Below are 17,483 nucleotides of genomic sequence, written 5' to 3' on the forward strand. Positions count from 1 at the left end.
CATTGCATTTCTTTTGTGATAAACCATTAGCCAAGTACCTGATTTGCATATTTTTTTCTCACATTTGGTAAAGTGTGTATACTTACTTTCAGCTGCAGATGTGTCATATTGTTTATTACATCTTCACTATTCATCTAATGTGATACTCTTTTGGTCGGTAAACTATTGTAATAATTGATCTTTCAAATATCACACTCCTAGTTTTCTCTTGAACTCATCTGATAGTCAAATTGACAGTTAGATTACCTTTCAAATGCCTTTTTAGTATTAGTACATAATTATCCTTTGACTTTCGTAAAAACAGTACTGAAATTGCTACTAATCTGCACGCACCTTATATCATCTGGCTTTTCTGGATGTGATACTGTGTAATTCTCCATAATTCATTCAATCGCAACCATCATAGGGCCTGCCACAAATTTGCTTCAGTCTAACTTACCATACATCAACATCATGAGATGGAATTAACAAGGTGAATAGCAAAATAGTGGAAATAATGTAGTATCAATGATAGTGGGGAAGATCAAACACTGAAGAACACAATTCAGATAGAAAGAATGAATTCGATGGATAGAAAGTATGGGAAAATATTCAAGCTGTTAAAGCTTAGAGAAAGATAAACTACCGATTCTGAAGCATATATGAATAAATATATGACTTGCAAGGCGACAGCGCACACTAATGTCAAGTAGAAAAAAAAAGTAAATGTTAGTTTTAAAGTACAGTAATTTAGAAGCAGAAAATTATGTGACTGGTTTATACATTAAACAAGAAATTATTATTCATGGAACGAAACAGACAAAACTACATGTTAGTATTTTACAAACCTTGGATTAAGTGAAACATTATTCCAAATAGTAGCTTCTATTGCTCGTCATTGCTTCCATACTTCACTCTTCACATCACCTGGCCACCTAAATTAATTCGGCATATCTTCTTAATATCCTACCCCAACCTTACTGTTCCTTACCGCTTTAGCGCGCCATGTAAGCAATAGTTAAAAGACATTTGTGATTAAAAACTTGAAACTTCTGAATGTATAGGTCTTCTGATTCTACCGATTAATACTATCACAGATTACAATAGTGGTATGTTCATAGACATTCGACGTCCGATTTTAGTAGGTATCTATGTTTGTGGAATCTAGATGTTCCTGTTTTTCCAACCTTCATATTTATGTAGGTTTTCTTCATTTCTCGTATTAAAGGTTCAAGAATTTGAAAAGATTAACGGTCACTGGAGTATGCCCGACTTAGAACCAAAACCTGAAATGATAGATGGCCAGTTATCAAAAACTGAAGATCCTGATGAAGGGTGTACAAAGAGTGGTGGAGACTCAGCTGATCGTCCCGGATTCCAGGAAACAAATAACAAACAGCCTATAATCAACGATGTCGCTAATTTCACCAAAGAGAAACCAGTAAACGGTAAAGCAAACGGGACGGGCGAAGAATCCTGCATAGCAGATGATGCTTCCAAAGCCAGTGATATGACTGATCCCATGGAAATCGATGAATTACGCATTTCTGCAGGACAAAATAAGCTGGTAGACGATCCACCAACAAATATAAAGGTAACTTTTTATATATATATATATATATATATATATATATATATATATATATATATATATATATATATATATATGAATCTCACTGTTCTAGAGTTCTTCGTCCAACTGCTTATGCATTCCTAATGGCGCCTATGAAATTTTGATCATTAAAAACGAAGCTATAGGCAAATACAACTACTTCTCCGGTTCCATCGAGTTAGGACTTACTGTTAAAACATAGTAGCATCTAGAAGCCACACAACATTGACTGACTATCGAAGTACCCGCCCCCAAATACTCTGGTACGGCTGGGAGTGGGGAGGGTCAACTCTCGCGGAGGGGCTGTTGTTTAAGGAATTGAGAGGACGAAAAGCGAATGTCCGGCCCTTTAACCGGGTTGGTGGACACGGAGAGTCCACCTAGTGGAGTTGCAAATCCCTGATTTTAAACCAATGGTGCACATGGGCTCCAGGATCCTGAAGGAGCAAATGGCGTATTAAACAATCGTTGATCACCGGCCATCATGGAACTGCATCTCCCTAAGTTGCTCCACTGCCTTGTGGATCAGACCTTCAGGTCGAAGGCTCTGGGTGGCCCCAGGAGAAAACCACCTGCTTCGGTTTGAGCACCCGGGCAATATCCCAGCCCTCACTGAAATCGAATGATTTGTGTGGCGCATATCTATTTGGTGTCTTGTCGTACCTATGTTTATTTATTTTAATAAAAATCGAAGAACCCGTTATTTGTTATTACATTTCCTCTAAGTACAGATTCCTAGCTAATATCAGTCATTAATGCGCAGTCCAATCGAAACAGTGAAAAAGCCATACTGAGCAACTTAAGTTCTCTGGTATGGTGTATCCGTTTATATGCGTAGAGTTTAGATTTTTTTATATGTTAAAATATACTTATCACCCATACTATGTAGCCCAATGTTTCGCAGTTTCATTCAACTGTATGATTTTCGCGTAAAAGATGTTTCCTTATTTCTGTTTTTTAGCCTGAGTCGCATGTAGATCCTGCGGGCGTTCCAACAGAATGCGTAGAAAAGGAGGATGGGGATGCGGAACACTTACAAAACACAAATGCTAGAGTTAGTCATCGTTTTATGTTCAACATTGCTGATGGTGGTTTTACCGAACTCCATACAATATGGTTAAATGAACAACGTGCGTTAATAAAAGATCGAGAGGCTGAAATATGGCACCGCCGTCATGATTACTGGCTTCTAGCTGGTGTAGTACAACATGGATACGGAAGGTGGCAGGTACATGTACAATCTTTTTGAAAACCGCTGTATTAGATATTCATGATAAGAACAATTGTAGTCCGATTTTGAGTTATATTAAACCTAGAAGTTAGTTCCCCATCATATTCGTTAATATATCCACGTGCCATGTCTTTCGCCTATTAAAATATCCGTTTTGTAAATTAAATACAGGATATACACAATGATCCTCACTATGCAATTGTAAATGAGCCGTTTAAAAATGAGACTCAGAAAGCCAACTTTTTGGAAATTAAGAACCGCTTTTTGGCTCGCCGCTTCAAACTTTTAGAACAAGCTCTAATAATCGAAGAGCAACTTCGTCGAGCAGCCCTTCTGAATATAGCAGCAGACCAGTCCGAGCACATACAAAGCTTGAACAGACGTTTTACAGAACTTGAATGTTTGGCTACAGGACAACTTCACTTATTCAATGATGCACTTGCCGGAAACAAAGCTTTAGTACCATTGCTACATAAGGGTGAGTTACGTAATTAAACTGTTGATGGTCTGACTTTCTGGATACACCAACCTCACTTTTCTCCCTTCACATATTCCGTTTATTTCAGTGTTAACACTTATGGAAGATATCCTAGTTGACATGAAACAAGACGTTGCCCGACTGGTCAATTTATTGCCTCGATTGCCTCCGGTCACTCAGCGCTTACAACTCAGCCATACAGGCCTTCTTGGGAAACTTACACAACAGCTTACTGCCAACAAAAACGCTCAATCGGTACAGGCTCCCAAACAGACCGAAGTTAAAGAGGAGTGTATAAATCTTGCCACACCAACTACGGAAAACCAGCAACCCTAAACATGGTCTTTCCCTTGAAAAACTTGTATAGTTTTCTCTTCTCAGTCACATAATATTTCAGTGATTAATTCTCAATGTTCACATTTGTCATAAAAATAAATGCGTACTTTTGTGTTTTATTTTAATTTTGTTGATTAGTGTAGCAATGAACCCACTTACAATTTCAGGCAAACTAAAAGTTAAGATGCAAAACATAGTCAAAGATAGTAAAGTAATAGAAGCGCAGTAAAAGTGAGTTGGGAGGTGCAAATTTATTATAAAACCGGATTTGGTTTTTTGCGTTAGTCCTCCATTTTGTGCATTTTCGCAATACGTTTACGTAACTCCACGGGAAACAACTCATAACAGGATTTGCAAACTGGCTTGTAGTCAAATTCATAAAACTTGGTTCTGTAGACAAGAAAGGAAGGTTCAAATGTAATGAAAGGCAGCAGTTACTCATATAATCATAATAGTATGATGATAATTATTTGATTAAGGGTCCGCTAATCAGATACTTAAGAACTGTAGTGCCTATGTCTCCAGGAATTGAGCCAACGTTATTTCCTATCAACACCGCAAAACTTATGTGGTCTGGTGTTTTAATCTACTCAGGACTAGAATTCACCAAGTGCTTTAACTTCTTATCGAAACATTCGGGAAACGGTTTACTGGATAATAGGGAAATGTTTAGATGTATGTTCTCCCACGTAATGTAGAAGTGTCGATTACTTGAGTGACAATATCAACTAAAATGTGCAAATAGTGTGTGCTATACAATTAGAGGAAAGAACAGTTTTCTTACTTAGAGCTGTCATGAGATTTTTTGGACTTCTATCCCAGTTATTGCAGAAGGCACATTACTCAAAGGTGATACAATACTCTTCACAGATTGTCCGTTTCTGTAATTCAAGGTCATCGTGTTTTTCCTGTATTACGAAGGTGACTAAAGTGGTAAATTTTCTGGTAACGCGAGTAGTAGTACTTGTTAGCACATAAATAATATCGACACCACAGTGGTTACTGTTCGTTCTCTTTTCATTAAATGGATACCTGATCATTGTGCGAATAAACGCTATAAAAATCATGACTTTCTAACTAACCAGGTTTTGACAAATAACGATAACACGCTCAAATATCGACTAGGTTAGCAAAACACAGAAACTAACAATACAGTTCGGTAGGTAACACAGGGAGAACAAACGCTTTTCTGGTAACCGAATACCTAGTAAGCATGGTTTTGCTGAAATGAGTAGTACTTAGAGAGCTCTCACATCGTTCCTTTCCACTATATTGCCAGATCTGATACTTTAATACACCATTTGTTGTCATTTGATAGTCTATGGGTTAGTATTTGATGCAATCACTATTTGTTTAAATAAATCATGCAGAAGTAGACTCCTAAAGCCACTTAGTTCTCAAAATTGATAACTTGTTGTTTTGATGCATCTGCAGCGGATAGAGGTGATAACTACTACATTTTAGACCGCCAAGTATATGGCAGTGATGGCTAACTTCAAAACATGAGCTACCTTTGGATAATGTGTCACGTGAACAGCATCGAACAATATAAACTAGTGCAATATAAGAACTATATATACTTCAAAGGATCTAATCTTCATCTAGATAAACAAACACTGAGTAAATGGAACAAATATTGCCAAAAACAACTCGCTTACTTTGGACTCAGGCGTCTGTCACACACGCTACACCCGAAATGATCTACACACCAAGCCTTATTTAATGCATACACTGTTTCCCCAGGTATTACTTGATTACAAGAATAGCACAGCATTCCAAACAACAACTGATAGTGTAGTTCACAGTATGCCAACCCTTTCTTCTCATAATGGCGAGAACCTAAGAACGGTTTTTCACATCGGGCGCAAACAAAGTGTTCCACATGCCATGTTTTTCCTAAAGCATGGACAACTCTTTCTTCAATAGGGCGTCTGAAATGGCATAATTATAAAAAGAAATAGGCGTATACATACGACGGTTATGTCATGTTTGAAATTTCTTTTGATCACATCGAATTAAGGATCGAAATGTTCAATTCTCATAATTTTTCGACTGTTTTTTTAAAGATTCCTATTATTTTATAAACTTACTACTATGTACCTTAGTTTATCAGTAATCAGGTGAGTTGTTAAGACATGTAGAATAAATTAAAATAATCCTAAAACAAGTACAGAGTCATATATTAGGCTTTAAGCTACACTTATCGTCGAAGGGCTGAAGATAAGGTTTGAACTAGCAACTCAGTGGTTAGAATTTCAAACTATTAGTTACTGCTCTCTTCGCATAAAAAATTATGATTTAATTTAAGAAGTCCTAACTATTCAACATTCTCAAAAGACATAGTAATCCTGAACTAAATAATGGGGGATATTAATTCAAAGAGATGTCCGAAAGGACAGTAAAAGTTCCATAACTAAACCATCTAGCTCAGAAAACACAACAATTCCGATATCCTCATCCTGAGTTACTTTGAAGATTGTCACCATCACGAACTGATTTTAGTGGAAGACGCAGAGGAAAGCAACAAGTACTAGATAAAGGTTTCCTATCATCAAAGTGATTAAACTCTCATGAACATATATGACATTACTCTGTCGAAAAAATGTTGTCCTGTGACAATATTACATGAAATCTAACTCTTCGTCAGTTGTTCCGACGTTAGGCAATGAACATTACGGACTACATGAATGAAACAGGTATTTCACTACTGCCCCAATTAAAGTCTTCTAAATAAAACTTGGTGGAAATCAATAAGTATAGGCTATTTCTCGGTTTAGAAACACAATTCGTAAGAACTAGTGATGTCCTAGCCAACCGCCCGAATGGAAGTAAGTGAAGGAGGATTCGAGCCTGCAACTCAATTGTTGAAAGACGAATGATTTAATTAATAGATCGCCAGTTTTGAACAACTTAGTCTAGACATATGAACTTTTAATCATATTTTTTCAGAAAAAAATCATTTAAATCTTGGGAATCGAAATTGAGTTTCAGCCTATGATCAAAAGAATGGAGGTTAAATATTCAACGTGTCGACGTATGGCTCCATCGAAATTCTTTTTAGCTGTTTCTTAAGACATTTTACGTCAACAGCTATTACAATAAGTTTTATAGTTAACCCTTTCGTTTAAAAGTATGTCTTACCTACAAGCACCACATATGGGTATTCCCATTTTATCATGACAACGAAGACAGTACAAATCTCCATCCTTTTCTCGGGCATCGGAAGAAAGTTCTGAACCACAGGATGCACATGAAAAGTGATATGCATGATATACTTCAGAGCGATACTTTAACTGCTGTCCTTCTTCCACAACAGCTCGACATTTGTGACATGTGATGTAAGACAAACCAGACGCTTTTTCATGTTCATTACACGCATGGCAAACAGCTCTAATGTTAAAAAAGAACATGTTTAACAGTTTGAGAGTTCGGAACAAATACGAACACACGACAATCTATCGGTAACTCCGCCTAAGCCCTTGTAGGTTTACTGGCGGTCTCAAGCCCAGATGAGGTATGGTTGACAATCCCATCCCGTAGAAAAGAACCTTGTTAAAAAACTGACCAGAAAAAATTATCTGAACCATCATCATAATCTATCGGTGATCTAAAAACATTATAACCACCAAACCAGGGTCACGAACATAATAGTGATGAAGTCTTACATTGGACCAATAATTGTGGTTTAAACTATGCACAGTACGTTACTCTGCCTACTTTTCATATTATGAAAATATCCTATTGTTTTGCTTGAAAGACAAATTGATGCGTATGTCCGTACGGAAAACTGAGTACATAAGTCCCCTAATACTGTACAGAAATTGCACACAAGTTCGCACGTTAAGGTGCAGGTCACACTTCTCATGAAGTTAGAAATATTAATTAATAGCTTAAGCTTCAGTAAGTTAAATACGTTTCATAAAAGTGACCGGCAAATTTTAACATAACTACCTAATAGAAAATGAATGCATCAAATTAAAGATATCCAATCATGCTGTATTTACGATTTAGGGACATGAGTCTGTGCAATACGTTTTGAGTAATAACAACCAAAGTCGTAACTAATGGTTATATGATTTATCAAGGCTAAAATCTTTACATTCAACTGAGAACACTAATTAACTTCATGGACTAATGCAATATTGTACATCTCTGTAATCAAGCTTCCAAATATTTCTACAGCTCCCAGAAGTGATAGGCGGTAGCTGAACACGAATAACCGATGTTATCGAAGATTGACAACTTTACATAATATTCAGCTAGTGCTCTATATCAATATACACAAACTATGTTTTAGATTCATTTATAACCGAATATATTTAAACCGATATTTCCTAAATTTTAGCTCCTATTTCAAAGACTTAATATACAAGAAATCCTCGAGAAATATACTTGAAGTTAACTTTTACTGACAGAAGTGGACCTCAACTATCTTACTTTCAATTGTCAAGTTAAAAATCAAAGTAGACTAGTCCTGAAGATATATTTTACGGTAAGGTGAGGAACTTAATTCCGCCAATTTTATTTAGTCTTCATAAGATCATATGTAAATATTATATTTGAAATAATCTCAGCGATTGAAATTTAAATAATACCGACGTTTCATCCAGCAAACTAACTACTAACACTCTAAAAGACTATTTATCTCAGATGTTATCAACTTTAATTATTTTTACTTGACTACTTCTGTATTTCATCTAAATTTAGTTTTTGTACTGACGTAATCTTCCGAAAATTGTGCAGTAACGTTTATGACATTTTATTTGTTTACAATAAAGTTATGTATCATGGCCCTTTTAAGTATTTTTGCTTCTCTTCAGTCATTTTTTTCTGATTTCTGATGGATGAGGATATTGCGCTTCTTATACTTTATTTAATAAACATGTAACAAAAGAAAAGGTAGGACGAAGTTTAAAACTTACAGCTCTTATTCCAAATATAATTTTCACATATTATTAAGTAGTTTTAAGACTATGTATCTCAGCTTTAACAGTTTGTTGTAAGGTATTAGCACTCGTACAAAGTGTTTTGAGACAACTCTTATTAATTTCATTACCAATACCGTACATATGCGTTTTTCTACCTCATCGGCATTTTTGCTACAAAAAATCTTTGAAATGAGGTTGTAGATGTACACGGCACACTATTGTATGCTCACAACAACCGAAAAATGGTCGGACCATCTAGCGAGCACTATCGTGTAATTTTAGGTTATTTGATTTTGATATGATCAAGAAATCTTAATGATTGAGACATTAACGATAGATACAAAAGTTTTTATGCGTTGCGCTGGGCGCAGAATCATTGATGAACAAAAATGACCTGGTGCAAACGTAAAGGCAAAGATTGACAAAGCAAGGGCCATATTCCTACAGTTGAGGAACATATGGAACTCAAAACAACTGTCGATCAATGTCAATGTTAGAATCTTTAATACAAACGTCGGGATAGTTCTACTGTACGGAGCTGAAACGCGGAGAACTACCACAAGCATCATCAAAATAGTACAAGTATTTCTAAACAATTGTCTAAATAAAATAGTCAATGTCCATTGACCGGATGCCACTAGCATCATCCTACTGTGGGAGAGAACAGACCAGCTTCGATCTGAAAACGAAGTTAGGGAAAGACGCTGAAGGTGGAAAGGATATACATTGAGGAAATCACTAAGCCGTATCAAGAAGCAAGTGCTAACTTGGAATGTTGAAGGGAAATGGGAAAGAGTAAGATCAAGTCACACATTGAGTTGGAAATCGGAAGCAGATATCAAAGGGAAGAACAACAATTGAAAAGAATTGCCCAGGATAGAGTTGAATGGAGAATGCTGGTGTGCGGCCTATGCTCCTCCACGAGTGGTAACAGGCGTAAGTAAGGCGTAGTTAGAATGGGACAGTGACCTGTATAATTAAATACAAAGATACCAAAATATCACTCAACAGTTAGCTATGGCGGTGTACATAACTTAATATCACTCATGTATGATCTGTGATTAGAGGGATCACAGCACGGAGCGAAATAGGGTTCAAACACACAGACTTGAGTTCGTAAACTGGCCATCAAGAATAAGCATCATTACACGGTGTGGGGAACCTGCAAGTGACAAACGCCATCAAACCTCTAACAGCACTCAATATTATTTTGCTCACGATCGAATTCTTGCCTCACCTCCTAATAATTCTCCTATCCCCATGACTAACGATTGTCGCAAAGGTTTTTCAACAAGTGCAACAAATGCTCATGGTTTATAATCACAAAACGTTACTCCTGATTTGAAACCACGCTCCAAACTACATGTCGGAACTCTTAATATTTGAAGCCTGTATCAGAAAGGACAACAGACTCCTTTAGCTACGATTCTAGAATCTCGCGTTGTCGATGCAATTTACATCTCTGAAACGTGTGTACGGCATTTAAGTCAGTCAGCCGAAACGCACAACCTGGTACGTATGTACATCGGCTCAATTTGCCATACACAGCAGATATTAAATTGTCATACCGAATCCCAGAATAGATGCGGTAACAGTATCAGGGGTAAGGGAAAAGCATTTAAGATAAGATTCGGAAAAAAATGAACTGGTGAGACAAACACAAAACATTTTGAGGAATATAACGTTCAAGGATGATTATTCGTTTGACCTCACCTTGTGGACATAAAGACCAGCCAGATTTACCCTTAGTGTATCTGAAGAACCTACTGCTAGTTACCGAAGCCCATCCGGTGTAGATGAAGGATTAAGTTCAAATGCAGAACAGAATCTCCCGCACCGGATTCTAAAAGAAAATCACTCGTACGCTGTTGAACAAAATGGGACAGTAGGAATCATGTGGGATAGGGACACACTGTTTCCTGTCTATTGTCTTTGATTACGTTCCTATTGTTCACAATTTGAATGAAATGAACGGTGAGTTCTGCAGAAAGATTTACGTTCTATTAAAAAACAACCAAACGCTCGAACGTAGTAACAGCAGCAGATTTTAGTACCTAATTATGTCGTTTAAACAAAAAAGGAGGGATTAACGACATTGAGGTGTTGCTGCTCAGCGAACAGATTATGAAGACCTTCTGCTGCAACTATGCTTAGATAAGGATCCAAATCTAGCTAGCACCAACCTCAAGAATAAGGAAAAATATTATTTGACATGGCGGTCCGCACAATCAAATTGATGATGGACTTAAATAAACCACATTTCCATCAACCAGTTTTGAGGTATTAACCACCAAACTAGGACTTTGACGCACTTAGAATGCTGAAAACTTCTGTAATGAATAACAACATGTTTTCAGGTTCTAGAAACAATGTTATAAATAATTTAAAAAACCATTGTGAGAATGATATATGAGTCCATGAAGCAAATTAGATTGAAGAAAATATTACCTCCCATGTAATTTGACAAAACCCTCATCTGCAAGACACTTATCACATATGTGACAACGGAAACAATCAGGATGCCAGTTATAATTCATTGCCTTTATCACCCTGCCAATTATGAAACATCCTAATGAAAAATGACATTATCCGAAAAAGACTCTACCACACTTTCCACAACATGGCGCAAATAAAACGTGAAAATCATGTTCACAGTATTTCCGGCCATCAAACTAAGGTAAAAGCATGAAGTACCTCACGTAATTACTTCATAATAAACGCCTTCCGGGAATGGTTGAAAACACTGAACACAGCTATGAAAAATCAAAACGCGTTATTTAAACATACACAAAACACTTCACGTGGTAACTGCTATCTTTCGTCTGCACAACTTTTTCATTTAATTGGAAGGGATCTCCACAACGAACACAAGTAGACCCGTATGAATCTGCGTAACTGCTGAATCATGAAATAAAGAAATTGGAGTTCAACTTTTCTTCTGAGGTGTCTAGTTCAACCTGGTAGTTTGGTAGACTCTCACCAAGGTGTGCGTTAGCATTGTGACCCGCTTCCACAATCGCCATCAACCAAATCCCTGAATACAGCGGTTAAGAATGACCTAGAAACGTCCTTTACATTCAATGTTGATTAAATACTGAACCATTCAATGTATGTGGTAGAGCAGCATTACTAGAAAATTGTGCAAGGCCGGCTAATGTAAATATAATGGCTAAAACCACAGTTTAAAAGAAAAACAAAGTTTTATTAGCCCAATAAAAACATTGCTTCGCTGGGTTTTAATGGATGTTTTGTGGTCGAGCTATAATGATACAAAAAGCGTTGTAGTCGCTAGTCCACTTATATTCCTAATTGAACCTGAGAATTATATTTTAGTCAGGGTACTGATCAATGAACAATGAACAAGGCTCTAATATTTACTGATCGTCGACCACTTAACCAAAGTGATGAAGATGCAAATCAGGTCGATTCTCTATCATGCTTAATTCATTCGTGACAGAAAACCTAAATAATAAAATACTTCAAATGTCCGGTCACACAGCTGTACTATCAAGAGTTTTCGATGTGTGCATAACTTAGTCATGGGTTATACAATTCCACAGTGATAATGGCGAACCCGGAATAAAAAAGCATATAGGAAGAATTTGTGGATCAAACGAGAGTTTGAAATTATGGAAACATGGGAAAACAGTGGTCTGAGAGTCTCTCAATTATATAAAAATTGTGAACAATTCGGACGTTGGTTCCTTGAAATATATTAATACATGAATCTTCCCGTTGCATCAAGATCGTATTGATATAAAGTCACTCGCGTTTTTAAAATTTTGGTGGATTCTGATTAATAACTTGTCAGGAGAAAGTGTTCACATCTGGACGTGTAACTAACAAACTAAGCGTTGAGTCGGGAGAGAAATCAAAGAACAGTCACCAGTAGTCTTTGGTAATGCTATTATATGTGTTCTAAATTAGACTGCAGTCTACCCATACAATTGAATATCTATTGTTTCAGAGACCAGATGTGGCACAACATTCCCGCGTTCTCACCGTTATGATAAGAAAGGATTAGCGTGCTGAAAGCTACACTAACAGTCGTTGTTTGGAATGCTGCGCTATTCTTGTGGTCAAATAGCACCCGGGGAAACGGCGTATAAATGAAATAGGGCTTGGTGTGTAGATGATTTCGCGTGTAGCGTGTGTGACAGACGTGTAGCGGTAAATAAATCCCAAAATGAATTGTTCTGTAAGTCTTTGGTTTAGATGCTGACCTCATTAGTTATACTGGACACATCCTTGTTGAGGGTGTCCAGACACGCGTCCGCATCAGATCACAAGTGGATACACCGTGCTACGCATCCCCTGTAACTTCTTTCCAGTCTAGACAAAACTTTTCTAAACATAACGATAGTTTCGGAAATATATATTCGAAGCACTTCGTTTGCAACTTCTGATTTCACTGGATCAGAATACTTTAATTATAATGATGTAGAGGTGTCAGTCACAGGAATTAACTACTGCTTCCAACCTCCAGGCTTCTATGAACTTACACAACCTTTGTACAACTTCATTACGTAAAAGTCTTATTTATGGTCAAACTCACGGTCGCCCGAAGTAGACCGACGTGCTTCATTGAGTTGTAAGAAGCCCGTAGTGACCCAGTGCTTGTAGACGGGACGTTGTGCAAAGCCGCAAGTGAAGTTACTCACTTTCTGCATGGCGTCATGTGATTTCAGCCAAGGCTCATCCATACTTTTCGGTTGGTTGATAGCTGGCCTTAAACTTAACTCGGTTTGATATTTTTTGCAACAAAAGCTGCGACCAATTCGCATATCGGCGTTGACTGTGCCAGGAATTAGTGTTAATCAGAAACAGATCGTAGTCTGCGCAAATTTGCAGGAGACCGGAACCATTATCTGACTTCCAACCAACAAGTGTCCATTGACCACCTAAACAACTCTGTTCTGTGACTAGACGCCCGACCTGAGCATTCAAGCCTCCGTCTAGTACCACAATATCCGTCGAAAGTAATTTTTGTAGAAGAACAATTAAGTGGTAGAAAAACTAATCCAACGCCAACGAAAACGAGTGTCTTCATATGATTATGGATGAAATTTGTATCAGAGAGCGTTGAAGAGAGAGCGACTTTTCCAGTCTTATTTATCATTGATCTGTGAGAGTGCTGTGATACTGCCCGGGTGCTTAAACCGAAGCAAGTGGTCTTCTTGGGGGCGGCACATCCCAAGCCTTTGACCTGACAGTCTAACCCACAAGACAGTGGAGCAACTTATGAAGATGCAGTTCCATGCTAGCAGGCGACCAACAATAGGTTCATATGCTATTTGTTTCCTTGGGATCCTAGAGCCCATGTGCACCATTGGTTTGGAATCAGGGTTTTCCAACTCTCCTAGGTAGACTTTTCGTGTCCACCAACCCGGTTAAAGCGCCAGACATACGCTTTTCGTCCTCTCAATTTCGTAAACAACAGCCCCTCCACGAGAAGGCAATGAGTAGGACTTCCCTGGCAGTGGTTGTGTGCACGTGGCCATGTGAGAGCATTTCGAGAGGGAGAGCTGACTTTCCCCACTCTCGGACATACCAGGGCATTTGGGGTAAAGTTCTACGAATAAGTCCAGTTAGCTGATCTCGCTTGTACACTTTCATTGTTAACTGTCTTTTGTTATATAGATTTCATTTCTTTTTCTTATTTTTCTACACAATCTGAATTCTCGTATAAATTTTCAGGTGTTAAATTACTGATTGAAACTCCAGTCATATCACTTTGTTTCTCGCTGCGATGTAGTGTTGCTGAATCTAACTAATTATTACATAATGCGTGGAATGAATGTTAGTTAGCTGCCACACGGCTCACTAAAATGTTCTATCTTTCATGCAATTAGTAGCGTTTGAACCTTATTACACGAATACATAGTTAGATACTGAACAACAAATGTCAGTGTATTTCACTAGCCTTGACTATGAAAAGTGTACTCCAATAGTTTTTGCCAGTCGATAGCTGTGCTTACCTTGTATGATTGGGTAATTATGATAAACCAAATCACACAAAAACAGGTTTTGAAAACCATTTGTCACTCGTGCCGTGATAATTTCACACATATTTCACAGTTATTCGTTGTTGGTTTATTTAATAATATTTACGGGATTTTCGCGACCGTGTTTGTAAAGTTTCAGAATTATGAATTGTAAAGTGGTCCATCTGCGACATGTCACACACTACAGTTATAAATTAGGTAACTCCTCTCTAGTAGTATCCCAAGTCGAAAAAGATTTAGGAGTCCTGGTGCCCTACGATTTAAAGTCTTACGCTAACTGTGACAAAAATGCCTTCCGAGCAAACCTTGCACTGGTAACATTGAAGCGCATTTTTGGACAGTTTGACGGACGAACTTTCCATACAATCTTCAATAGTTTCATCTGTCCCCATTTAGAGTACGGAAACATAGTACTCCCCCCTCACTCCAAAAGGATAAGGACACCCTGGAGCGTATCCAACGGGGAGCCACGAAATCAGTTCGAGGACTCAAATTTAAACCTTATGAAGAGCGCCTCCATTCACTTAACCTTTACCCATTAGAGTATAGACGTCTTAGATGTGACCTTCTGATGGCTTATAGTATCCTTAACACTTCTGGACATCCTCTTAAACATCTACTTAAGCTTAGTTCGAATAATAACCTAAGGGGTAACACCCAAAACTGGAGACACAACATAGCAGAACGGACTGTAAACACAACTTCTACTCCTTACGAGTTGTCGAATTCTGGAATTCGCTGCCGGCAGAGCTAGTCCAAGCGACTTCCCAGGAGTCCTTTAGGAGGCAACTTGATCTATTCTCAAGGACTAAGGATAGTATTGCACTATGATTTATTAATTTCTTTTCCTGTTTTATTGTTAACATACCTAGGTTCCTGCCTGGAGGATTTGTTGATCCCCTGCTACTAGATACGGAAGCCTGTCAAGCGAAAGCTTCTTCTATTCCGTCCACAACCATTTGAACCATTTTGAACCCAATTAACTTCCGTAAGCTGACCTTGATCTTCCTCTCAGTCTGCGGGACAAAAACGACAGGATGCTCTGGGGTGAATTGAACAAGAAGCTCGAACTTCCTAGAATAGAGCCTTTGACGGTCACCCGGCTCACTCGAGGAAAGGATTCTAAGCATCTAAACCACCCGAGGCTCCTCCGAGTAACACTTAAGGATGCTACCGACGTAGAGGACGTCTTGCTAGCAAGCCACTTGCTGAAATCAGATGGTAACGTAAGAATACTGCCCGACATACCGCACTCTGAGCGCAGTATCATACGAAACGTCCCTAAAGAATCTCGCGAGAAGTTTTTCCGCGGAAGAAACATAATTGTCCAAGGTATACCGGAAAATGCAGACCCTACTCAATCAAATTCTGACATCAGGGAATGGAAATTCATCAAACAGTCCTTGAGGCTCAAACACATACTGACTCAGCATGTGACGAGACTAGCCAAGAAGGACGGTGATCTTAGACCCCGTCTAATGAAGATAACCTTCCCATCTTCCCACATGGCGGCTGCAGTTCTGGAAGCATTTCGTGCTAATAGACGTCGATTGCCACCTGGAATCCACATGCACCCGGATAGGCCATACGAAGTTAGGACTATGAACAAAGGCAAGTTGGAGCTGACCATTCCACTTGTGGACTGTCTAAACGATAAAAAAAACGTGTAAAGGACAGGGCCTACCACCTCGGCAAACCTCACATAGGTGAGCTACCTGTCCATTCACATATGGTTCATACAGAAAAACAGGACGAAGCTCACGCGTTCCAAATTGAAAGCATAAACTGCTTATATATGAACGCCGCGAGTCTACCAAACAAACTGGATGAACTACGTGAACTTAGCAACGCTAATAAGGCCCATCTGATAGGAATATCTGAAACCTGGATATCTTCTCAGTTCTCGGACCAAGAGTTAGCATTGCCTGGGATGACTTTGTTCCGCAACGACAGAAAAACAGGAATTGGGGGCGGAGTAGCCATATACATAAGCTCTTGCTTGGAGGTGCACCAGGTTCACAACCTCGAGTTTAACAATCTTGAGGAATCCATATGGTGCTCTGTAAGATTGTCTAGTACTTCGAGGTGTCTAGTCGGAGTCATTTACAGGAAGCCAACTGCCGACACCGAGTACGATAGTCGTATGCTGGAAGGACTATCCCGCTCTATCCGTCTCGGTTTCACACACATCCTGATTCTAGGGGACTTTAATCTCCCTAGAGTCAACTTCGCGGAACACACGTACACAGGAGGCGACAACTCAACTGAAGGTCGGTTCTTCAACCTCATCGATAACTTGGGCTTATATGAAAATGTGAGGTCGGCAACTCGTTGGAGAAACAGTCAGACACCATCGCGCTTAGACTGTGTATTCACTAACGAAGAATTCCTAGTCGACAACCTCTCAATCCTGGCTCCTCTGGGAAAAAGCGATCATGCCGTCATAGCCTCCAGTTTTGTCATCGAAACTAAGCTAAGGTATCCCAACAATAATTTGGGTTGGAATTTTAAACGGCTGAATGTGCCAGTTCTACATGACTATCTACAACAGGTGGTTTGGGATGTTCACCCTCAAATCGATGTGGATGGTCATTGGGACTTCTTACTGCACACGCTCTTATGTGCTACAGACCATTCAGTTCCTCAAACGGTTCCCAAAAGCTTCAAGCCACCTACAGTAATCAAGAACCGTACCCTTCGCCTGCTAAGCCGCAAAAGGCACTGTTGGGCGGAATACAAACGAACTAATAACGATGGAGCGTATAGGCAATACAAACATATCAGGAACATATGCACGAAGGCTATAAGAGAAGACAGGCTTCAGTACCAAACAAAGCTTATGGACAAATTCGCCTCTAACCCTAGAAGCCTATTCCGTTATGCAGCCTCTCTTCGTCAAGCCAAAACAGGAGTT

General features: G+C 38.7%; 2 protein-coding genes across 4 annotated transcripts in view; one reads left to right on the forward strand and one right to left on the reverse strand.

Moving 5' to 3' along the window:
• Positions 1 to 3,755, forward strand: part of CHD3_1 (choline dehydrogenase 3) — a gene marked incomplete at its 5' end in the record, with an annotated part of 23,335 nt that extends 19,580 nt beyond the window's left edge. For both annotated transcript variants that reach the window (XM_051209326.1, XM_051209324.1), the window contains 4 exons: positions 1,208 to 1,573; positions 2,553 to 2,819; positions 2,994 to 3,300; positions 3,389 to 3,755. In XM_051209326.1, the coding sequence (XP_051074767.1) occupies positions 1,208 to 1,573; positions 2,553 to 2,819; positions 2,994 to 3,300; positions 3,389 to 3,636 (1,188 nt within the window). In that variant the 3' untranslated portion in view covers positions 3,637 to 3,755. The remainder of the gene's footprint in view (positions 1 to 1,207; positions 1,574 to 2,552; positions 2,820 to 2,993; positions 3,301 to 3,388) is intronic.
• UNC97_1 (LIM domain-containing protein unc-97) lies at positions 3,725 to 11,637 on the reverse strand. Of its 2 annotated transcripts, none has more exons than XM_051209328.1 (8): positions 11,496 to 11,637; positions 11,352 to 11,459; positions 11,272 to 11,317; positions 11,175 to 11,236; positions 11,013 to 11,133; positions 6,778 to 7,026; positions 5,295 to 5,567; positions 3,725 to 4,026 (listed from the first exon to the last, which is right to left on the reverse strand). In XM_051209328.1, exons 1-5 carry the CDS (start codon positions 11,585 to 11,587, stop codon positions 11,091 to 11,093), a joined length of 351 nt encoding a protein of 116 aa, XP_051074770.1. In that variant the 5' UTR covers positions 11,588 to 11,637; the 3' UTR covers positions 3,725 to 4,026; positions 5,295 to 5,567; positions 6,778 to 7,026; positions 11,013 to 11,090. The 2 variants fall into 2 exon arrangements, with proteins under 2 accessions (XP_051074770.1, XP_051074771.1); XM_051209327.1 differs by having other exon boundaries at positions 3,743 to 4,026; positions 11,170 to 11,236.
• Between the last annotated feature and the right edge of the window lie 5,846 nt (positions 11,638 to 17,483).

This window comes from Schistosoma haematobium, chromosome 1 (genome assembly GCF_000699445.3).
Source record: "Schistosoma haematobium chromosome 1, whole genome shotgun sequence".
In the NCBI taxonomy this organism is placed as follows: Eukaryota; Metazoa; Platyhelminthes; class Trematoda; order Strigeidida; family Schistosomatidae; genus Schistosoma; species Schistosoma haematobium.

Excerpts from the sequence above, each read along its gene's own strand:
- UNC97_1 (XM_051209327.1), bottom strand. The coding sequence starts at position 11,587 with ATGGCGATTGTGGAAGCGGGTCACAATGCTAACGCACACCTTGGTGAG. Across the intron at positions 11,318-11,351 it reads TACCACGTGAAGTGTTTTGT|CTGTGTTCAGTGTTTTCAAC; the intron begins GTATGTTTAAAT and ends GATTTTTCATAG. Across the intron at positions 7,027-11,012 it reads TTTGTCAAATTACATGGGAG|AGCTGTTTGCCATGCGTGTA; the intron begins GTAATATTTTCT and ends TTTTAACATTAG.